The 9,314-nt window shown below is 44.4% G+C and overlaps 1 protein-coding gene across 3 annotated transcripts in view; it reads right to left on the bottom strand.

Moving 5' to 3' along the window:
• Nucleotides 1–7,707: 7,707 nt before the first annotated feature.
• TRAF2 (TNF receptor associated factor 2) overlaps nt 7,708–9,314 on the bottom strand; it is a 105,856-nt gene continuing 104,249 nt past the window's right edge. Inside the window, exon 13 of one of the 3 annotated variants that reach the window (XM_073556057.1) lies at nt 7,708–8,007. In XM_073556057.1, the coding sequence (XP_073412158.1) occupies nt 7,842–8,007 (166 nt within the window). In that variant the 3' untranslated portion in view covers nt 7,708–7,841. The remainder of the gene's footprint in view (nt 8,008–9,314) is intronic. The other 2 variants (XM_073556056.1, XM_073556059.1) reach the window with 2 other exon arrangements.

The following is a 9,314-nucleotide window of genomic DNA, read 5'->3' as shown; positions in this document are numbered from 1 at the left end:
CACCCACTGTCAGTGTCGCCGTCGGTGACGTCAGACGCTGACAGGTGGATGATGGGAGAGGGAGCGCTCGCTCTTCTCATCAATGCGGTCAGCTGTATTGACATGTAACTAATACAGCTGAACCTGCGATGACGGGCGGGGGGGGGCCCATGGCGGCCGGGCGGCAGAGAAGGGAGATCGATTCTCCTTGCTCTGCCACAGAATGTAACTGTATTGGCGCACTGTGCACGCCAATACAGTTACACTTGCGTTGCTCAAGGTGGGCCCGCCCGTTAGCTACGCTACTGGATAGATACATTGATAGATAGATGCATAGATACAGGTCTAGATAGAGGGATAGTGAATTAGTAACACAAAAAGTGACTTTATTGTATATACACTACTGTAATTTAGTTGTAATCTAACATTAACAAGGAATGTTTATTTCCACACCTTAGGTGATGAGCTGAGCTGCCAGTGAACTCCTGGGTGCTCAGTTTCACTAAAGGGCCTTTTACACATAGCGATATCGCTAAAGCGTCACCGATTTTGTGATGCAACAGCGATATCGCACATGTGACACTCACCTCCGACCGGCCCCCTGCTGGATAGCGCTGATTGCGCAAGAACGTCCTGGGCTGTTTTCTCATCGTCTGCTTCTTGCTGGCCCCGACGAGTGACGCATGGACGCAGGTGGAAGTCGTCATCATCGCTGCGTGTGACAGGTAAGTAACGACCGCCGACCGCTGCTATGTCGCTGATGAGATCTGCCTGTTGGCAGCTCACTAGCGACCATTTAGCGATGCACCAGCGATCCTGACCGGGTCATATCGTTGTCGGGATCGCTGGTGCGTCGCTAAATGTAACGGAACCCTAAGACGCTGCCAAGGAAGGAAAGAGGAGGAGAGAGGAGGCGTCGGGCATGTAACAGGAAAACAGGAGGCGGTGCACACACTGCACAGATGCAAGAGGGAGATGATTGATGGCTCCGAGGCGGTTGACATGGGGGAGAAAGCATACCCCCCCCCCCGGACACAATAGAGGTATAGAGGGGAATTTATAAAAGTCAGTATTTCAGCATTACTAGGGATCAGAAACATAAAAGCCACCTTCACAGAATGCAGCCTTAGTGCTGCTGAAGGTGGCTCTTATACTTAAAAACGCCCTGGGGGGGTGACAGGTTCCCTTTAAGGTTGTGTGAAAGCATGTTTCGACACTCCAGCATTTGCAAGTCCCTTTCCAAGGCAGGAAGCATCTGGCAAATTTTTGTCTTATAACGTTTTTCTAACAGAGTGGTAATCCAGTAGTCAACACTATTTTGAATCATAACTATACGGGAATCATGTTGCAGATAGTGCAGCAAGAAGGTACTCATATGTCGGGCTCTTCCATGAGATCCAAGCCCATGCTATGTAGGTTGCTAGGTAACACTGATGCTTATTTCCTCCGTACCCTTCGCCAACCACGAACAACAGAGAGGGGATGATTATCCTCTTCATTTCCTGACAGTTGCTCGCCCATCACCTCTTCCTCCTCCATTTGTTCCTTGGCTGTACCACCTTCGCGAAGTTTTTCTGGTATTACCAGCCTCCAGGGCCGGACAGTCCATCGGGCAGTTCTGGCATTTGCCAGAGGGGCCGTCCCCTACCGTGGGCCGCTCCCTCTGCACCATTCATGCAGCTCAGCTCAGGACGGAGCAGGAGAAGGAGGCGCGGCCACAACTGCTCTTTTCATGCGTGCAGCAGCAGTGGGACAGAAGTCGGCAGTCAGGAGGAAAGGCAGAGGCAAGATGGAGGGGGGCAGAGGGGCATTTATCCCCAGACCATCTCTCAGCTCCTGCTCATGGCCGGTGGGGGTAATTTACATACCTCTCTAGGAGGCGGCACCAGATCCACATCTCCAGCACAGCTGCTGTCTGTAGCCCCAGCCAATGAAATCAAGCTGGGGAGCTACAGAAACCAATGAGAGGAGGTGGGCGGAGCCTATGGAAGATCCCAGCACTGAGCTCCTCCAATGGCAGCTGCAGTGTTCCCTCCTCTGCTGGGTCAGTGCTGGAGGATGCTGGGCTGAGAGCAGGACAGGAGGGTCAGGCCTGTGTGCAGCCACTAGTGATGGAGCTGAAATCCCCTGCTCCTAGGAAGTGACGTCACATGAAGAAATCCAGGTGCCTGCAGAAAGGAGCGAGTATATATGTATGCACACAATGTGTGACGTGTATATATGTGCAAGTCATGTGTCTGTAGTTTGTGTGCATGTATATATATATATATAGGTACTATCTGTAAATATATATATATGTGTACTGTGTATATGTATATATATGCACCTTATGTCTGTATATGTACTGTATATGTGTGTATATGCAAATTGCCTCCAGAAGGAAAGAGGACTATGTCATCACAGGTCATTGTCGTGCAAGGCATCACTGGGAATGGGAGCTTCCGGGAGCATCGCTGAGGCCTGGGGACGCTGCGGGGGACGCAGGAAGGTGAGAATATCAACAATTTTTTAATTTAATTCTTTTTTTACCAGGGATATAGTACCCAGAGCCCAATGGAGAATTCCCCAGACCCTGGGTACCATCTGCACATTTTCCGCAAAAAGAGTGAGCATGCTGCGTATTTTTTCCGCGATGCGATTTTGCCACGCAAAAATACGCAGCATTAGCACAGCATGTGCAGAATGCCATTGAATACAATGGCTTGCTTATTTTATGCGTTTTCGTGGCGAAAATGCGCGGCAAAAACGCATAAAATGCGCCGGAATTCCGGATGTGTGCACATAGCCTTATAGTTGCACGTGACAGAATGTGCTACTTCTTTTAATGGCCTCAGTTTCCAAGCACTGAAGCAGTTAAAAGAAGTAAACGGAGCAGGTACAGCAATGTGGCTTTACATTGCTGTGCACTAAAGTTCATGTTTAGCAGCAGGTTTGTGGCGCTTTTTCAATCCGCCTGAAAAAGATGTGTGCACATACCCTTAGACTAGGGTCACATTGTGTTAATGCAGTCCGTTCAATGCATAGCGTTGACGGACTGCATTAACGCTACTGTCATATTGTGATCGCGTTTAGTGATCATGCTAGCGCAGCTTCCCTGTCTGTGCTAGCGGTGACGGACCCCTGAACGCTGGATGGAGCCCGTGTCTGAGGGCCCATCACAGAATGACGGCACATCACGTACGCATGCCGATTATGACATGCATTGGCGATGCGCTCATCTATTGCAGTTTATGGAACAGAAATAATGAAAACCACAGATAGAACATGTACGTGAGAAATGGACGTCTGAATGAGACTTTCCTGTCATTACTGTGCTCCAGCATGTACATGACCACCAACCAGCCATATACACGTCAGTCAGTGTCCTATATGGCCTATTCACACAGGAGGACGCACTTCTCTGTGCACACAGCGACTGGTAATATGTTCTGTGCACACAGAATGGCCTGTTCTCCGGAGTGCATGTCCTGTTTACCCGGAGCAATGTGCTACCAAGAACCTTGATTTTTAAGCCGGCTAAAAATTGTCTCACGTGACTAATAATCATTTTGCTCTTACATCAGGTGATTACTGACCTATTTAAACGAGCCAATAATCAGGAAGACGCGCTCTTAAATTTACACATTTCATGATTATTGGCTCATCTAAATTGGTCATAATTCAGTGGCTTTTGGCTATGCAGCTCCGCAACACTAAACGTTTTGATTGTATGCTGCTGACCTGTACTATCTAGAGAGCAAGATTACAGAAGTTACAAGACGTGGGCCTGTGTTCTTAAAAAATGGCAGGGCTGAATTTCAGTCCCAGTCCGGCCCTGCCAGCCTCCCTCGATCGCGCAGTAATCCTCTCTCCCTTGGTACCCGCCTGTGTGACAACAGTCTGGAACTTTGAGACAATGTTTTCCTTTCCGCATCCGCCTCTGTTTCCTCCACTTCTTCTGGGACCACTACTTCCTCCTGAAGGCTATTCAAAGTTTGCTCCAGCATATAGATTACTGGAATAGTGATGTTGATGACTGCATCGTCAGCGCTAACCATCTTAGTAGCCATTTTGAAACTGTGCAGAAGGGTGCAGAGGTCTTTAATCTGTGCCCACTCCGTAAACGTGATATGCGCCACATCTGTACTACATTGGCCCAGGCTATATGATATGACCTGCTGCATCAGGGCTCATTGCTGCTGCCACAATCGCTGCAGAGTGGAATTCCACCATGTTGGCACATTGCATATCAACCCGTTAACTGGACAAAAACCTCTGTATCGATACAAGTTGATGACCTGAGGGAAGCAAACGGCAGAAGTGAGCACAGAGCTTCTGTGCTCTCTGCAGCAGCTCACCCAAACAATTTGAAAATTAGATCTCTCATACGGTATGACGTTAGTAATAGAAGAAAGAATTGTTTGAGTGTGGATGTGGCCTATATGACAAAGAAAATATGCTCCAGTTTCAAACTGAGTTCTCCCCTACTGTATCACATTCGTAACAGAAATTTGTTTTTAGTGTGGATGAGGCCTGTATAACCTAGAAGATATGCTCCAAACAATTTCAAACTGGGATGTAGCCTGCTGTATCACGTTAAAAAAACCAAAAAAATTATGTGCAACAGCCCTGCACACAGAACAATTTCACTGCCACTAAATGACAAGGTGGGAAAAGCAGGCTGTATCACGTTTAGCAACAGAAATTTTCTGAGATTTTTTTTTTTTTTAAATCTGCAGGAGCTATGCGGACAGCTGAATTTCACCTCCACTAAATGACAAGCTGATATATGGCATGCTGAATCATATTAGCAACTGCCAAAACATGTTTTTTGTGCAACAGCTCTGCACACAGAACAATTTCACCGCCACAAAATGACAAGGTGGGATATGGCTGGTTGTATCACGTTTTGCAACAGAATTTTTTAAAATCTGCATGAGGTATGCAGACAGCTTAATTTCACCCTCACTAAATGACAGGGTGAGATATGGCATGCTAAATCACGGTAGCAACTGCCAAAATATTTTTTTTCACTGGCCAGTAGGTTGTCACAGAACAATGTCACCACCACTAAATCACAAGGTTGGATATGGCGTGCTGTATCACGTTTAGCAACTGAAAAAAATAAGAATTAGAAAGGACTACTCGTGCATGGAGTGCAATGGAAGCAGTGGACCTCAGTAATGGCACAAGATAAAAAAAAATCTGGAAGGTGGACAGACATACAGGACACTAGCTATCTAAACAATCTGACCTAGATTTTAGCTAGTTAGCTAGGCGGTTGTTTCTGTCAGTACCCAGGCTCAGCGTCAGGAGCAGCCTCTCTGCACTGTTATATTGACGACTTGATTCTAAAACAAGATGGCTGCTTTTTATATAGAGAGGGACACGTGATTTCAGCAGCCAATGACACAAGCCGTCGGGACATTGTGGACGTTTGCTGCGTCCTGATTGGCTAGCTGCAATGTGCACACAAAGATAGAAAAAAAAGTTTACACGGACACCGCTCCTCTGGGCTCTCCCCACCCCTTCCCCTCATCAAACATGTGTCCCACACTCATCATATACCACCACTATCCTAGCCAAAGTGCTCAAAATACTTTAGCGGCAATGCAAATATTTTCCTACACTTTTTAATGAATGTTACCTATTTTTTCTGATTTTATAAAAAATTTTGCTTGTGTTTCCGATCATGAATCCGAATGTGCCATATTCGTGCTGAATTTATGGTTGACGATCGGTTTTCGAACATATTTGTTCATCTCTAGTCATGACTCACTGTTATAGATGGGGGTGATCTGCTGCTAGCACTGCTACTGGGGTAATTCCCCCAATTCTGTACTAATATCCTCCATCCTGGTATATATATACAGTGAAGGAAATAATTATTTGATCCCTTGCTGATTTTGTAAGTTTGCCCACAGACAAAGTCATGAACAGTCTATAATTTTAAGGGTAGGTTAATTTTAACATTGAGAGAGAGAATAGCAAAAATAAAATCCAGAAAATCACATTGTATATAATATATACATTTGTTTGCATTTTGCAGTGAGAAATAAGTATTTTATCCCTCTGTCAAACAAAACATTAGCATTCGGCGGAGGGCTGCGTACTTCCTCCGTTAAGCTCTGCCTACTTCTGCACTTCTGTTTAGCTCCGCCTACTTCTGCATGTGTCCTGCATACCTTTCTTTAACATTAGGACATGCGGATGTATGTGGATGTATGCGTGTTTTTGACGTGCCCACCAAACGCACAGAAACGTAACATAATGTGCTTCTTTTTGAGACACTCCTTTGTTGCCTTGGCTGTATGTTTTGGGTCATTATCTTGCTGGAAGACCCAGCCACGACCCATTTTAATGTCCTGGCGGAGGGAAGGAGGTTGTCACTCAGGATTTTACGGTACGGTAATTTTTTATGGTATTGATTCAATGTAATTAATTGGTTCTTTTTTTTTTAGTGGTTTAAGTAAACTAACTAATGAATTTATAGTGACTGCTTCATTGAAAGGATTAATATATGGTGATCTTAGTGAATATTTAAATATGTGGATGTCCTAATATGATGCAACCTATCTTTTATAATTTACCGCACAGGCGACTCATATTTTTTATTGATTTCTTTTATTCACCATTAAAATCTTTTCATATATGGTATATATCAAACTGTCCACTTAGGAAGCAACACTGTTTGACAATCATTTTCACATGCTGTTGTGCAAATAGAAAAGGCAACAGATGGAAATTATTGGCAATAATCAAGACAACCTCAATAAAGGAGTGGTTCTGCAGGTAGGGACCACAGACCAGTTAGAAACCGACTCCATGAGGACGGTCTGAGGGCCCGAAATCCACAGATGGGTGTTGTGCTCACAGCTCAACACTGTGCAGGACGCTTGGCATTTGCCACAGAACACCAGGATTGGCAAATTCGCCACTGGCACCCTGTGCTCTTCACAGATAAAAGCAGGTTCAAACTGAGCACATGTGACAGACGTGACAGAATCTGGAGATGCTGTGGAGAGCGATCTGCTGCCTGCAACATCCTTCAGCATGACCGGTTTGGCAGGGGGTCAGTAATGGTGTGGGGTGGCATTTCTTTGGAGGGCCGCACGGTGTTGGGCTGTGAGCACAACCTCCATCTGTGGACGTTGGGCACTCAGACCAACCTCATGGAGTCGGTTTCTAACCGTTTGTGCAGACACATGCACATTTGTGGCCTGCTGAAGGTCATTTTGCAAGGGTCTGGCAGTGCTCCTCCTGTTCCTCCTTGGAAAAAGGCTGAGGTAGCGGTCCTGCTGCTGGGTTGTTGCCCTCCTACGGTCTCCTCCACATCTCCTGGTGCACTGGCCTGTCTCCTGGTAGCGCCTCCAGCCTCTGGACACTACGCTGACAGACACAGCAAACCTTCTTGCCACAGCTCGCATTGATGTGCCATCCTGGATGAGCTGCACTACCTGAGCCACTTGTGTGGGTTGTAGAGTCCGTCTCATGCTATCACGAGTGTGAAAGCACAACCAACATTCAAAAGTGACCAAAACATCAACCAGAAAGCATAGGTACTGAGATGTGGTCTGTGGTCCCCACCTGCAGAACCACTCCTTTATTGAGGGTGTCTTGATAATTGCCAATAATTTCCATCTGTTGTCTATTCCATTTGCACATCAGCATGTGAAATTGATTGTCAATCAGTGTTGCTTCCTAAGTGGATAATCTGATTTCACAGAAGTTTGATTTACTTCGAGTTATATTCTGGTGTTTAAGTGTTCCCTTTATTTTTTGAGCAGTGTGTGTGTGTATATATATATATAAATTAAATCAAGTTATTTTCATCTTTTTAATAATAATTCTTGCAGTTGGTAATGTCCATAACACTTGTTCTTTCAACAAGGTTTCCTTGAATTTGACAGCTTGATGGAGTGGTGAATTCCTGGCTCACATGTTTTTGAGTGAGATCGGATCTGCGGTGTATATATGAAAACCTTTTTTTTTCTGTTTTCTACAGTTTCTTTTTTCATTTTTTTGACTTTTTCTTTGATCTTGATATACCTATAAAAGAAAATAAGGATGTTCAAATATTAAAATGTTAATTTTTTTTATTCTGTATCTTTCTAACAAACATACTTTGTCATCTGTTGTATTATGCGTCAACCCTATGAGCTTTGACACTGTTCTGACATGTGATTATCTCTTGGCGCCAGATTTGAATGTCTGCGTCTATATAAATGGTATGTAAGGATATTGTACACTTATGCATCTCCTGAGGAAGAAGTTATGTGAACTTCAAAACGCGTTGAGAGAATAGTGAATAGAATACCAATTTTATTATCTATATACTGGGACTGTGATTTCTACAGCAGCACGGTCAATATCGACGTTTCCTTCTATCTACCAGGCACTAGGTGACAGGAGTGATCACAGACCACTCCCAGCACTTTAAGCCCTGAAATGCTGTGATCAAACACGATCGCAGCATTCCAGAAGCCGGCAGAGGGCTGTCAGCCCCTCTGAGTTTGGTTCGGTGACGCGGGGGTCCCGATCATTGCCATAGTGACCTGATGTCGTCATGACGACATCCGGGTCACCAGAGCTAGGAATCTTGCTGATCATGCGCAGTGCAAGATGGGCAATTCTGTTTGTCAGTGCAGAGCTGACAGCTTCTATGGCATGGCAATGCTGCTTCATCTCCAAGGTATAGAAGAGATCAGCCTGCAAAAAAGGATTGTCCCAAACTGGGACAAAGGGAAAAAGTTAGAAAAAAGAAAAAAAAATAATTGTAAAAATATTTAAAAAAAAATAAAAATAATAAAGAAATCAAAAGATATTGTATCTCTAAATATTTGAATGTCAAAAAAAAACCCCAAAACCATAAACAATAAAAGTACACACTTGGTATTGCCACGTCCGCAATGACCTGACCTAAAAAACTGTCCCACTAGTTAACCCCTTCAGTAAACACCGTAAAAAAATAAAAAACGAGGCAAAAAACAATGCTTTATCATCATACCGCTGAACAAAAAGTGGAATGACGTGCAATCAAAAATACAGAAATAAACATAATACCACTGAAAACGTCATCTTGTCCCGCAAAACCGCAGCCATTGCGAGGGATTCAAATGGATTTAGGCGTGTAATAAAAATTATGAAAAAATGTGTCGTGTTTTATTTCATTAAAATACTTTTTTCTGAATTTTTTTTAACCCTTTATTAGATTAATAATGGAGAGGCTTCTTATTGATTCCTCTTCATTATTTACCGGGCTTAATGTCACCTTACAATAGCAAGGTGACATTAACCCCTTATTACCCCATGTGCCACCGCTACACGGCAGTGGGAAGACAAGGGCTAAGTGCCAG

The sequence above is a fragment of the Dendrobates tinctorius genome, unplaced genomic scaffold (genome assembly GCF_039654945.1).
Source record: "Dendrobates tinctorius isolate UK_male_01 unplaced genomic scaffold, ASM3965494v1 ptg000231l, whole genome shotgun sequence".
NCBI classification, from domain to species: domain Eukaryota; kingdom Metazoa; phylum Chordata; class Amphibia; order Anura; family Dendrobatidae; genus Dendrobates; species Dendrobates tinctorius.
Note: the sequence above shows the minus strand (reverse complement) of the source record. Positions and strands in the feature narration are given on the sequence as shown.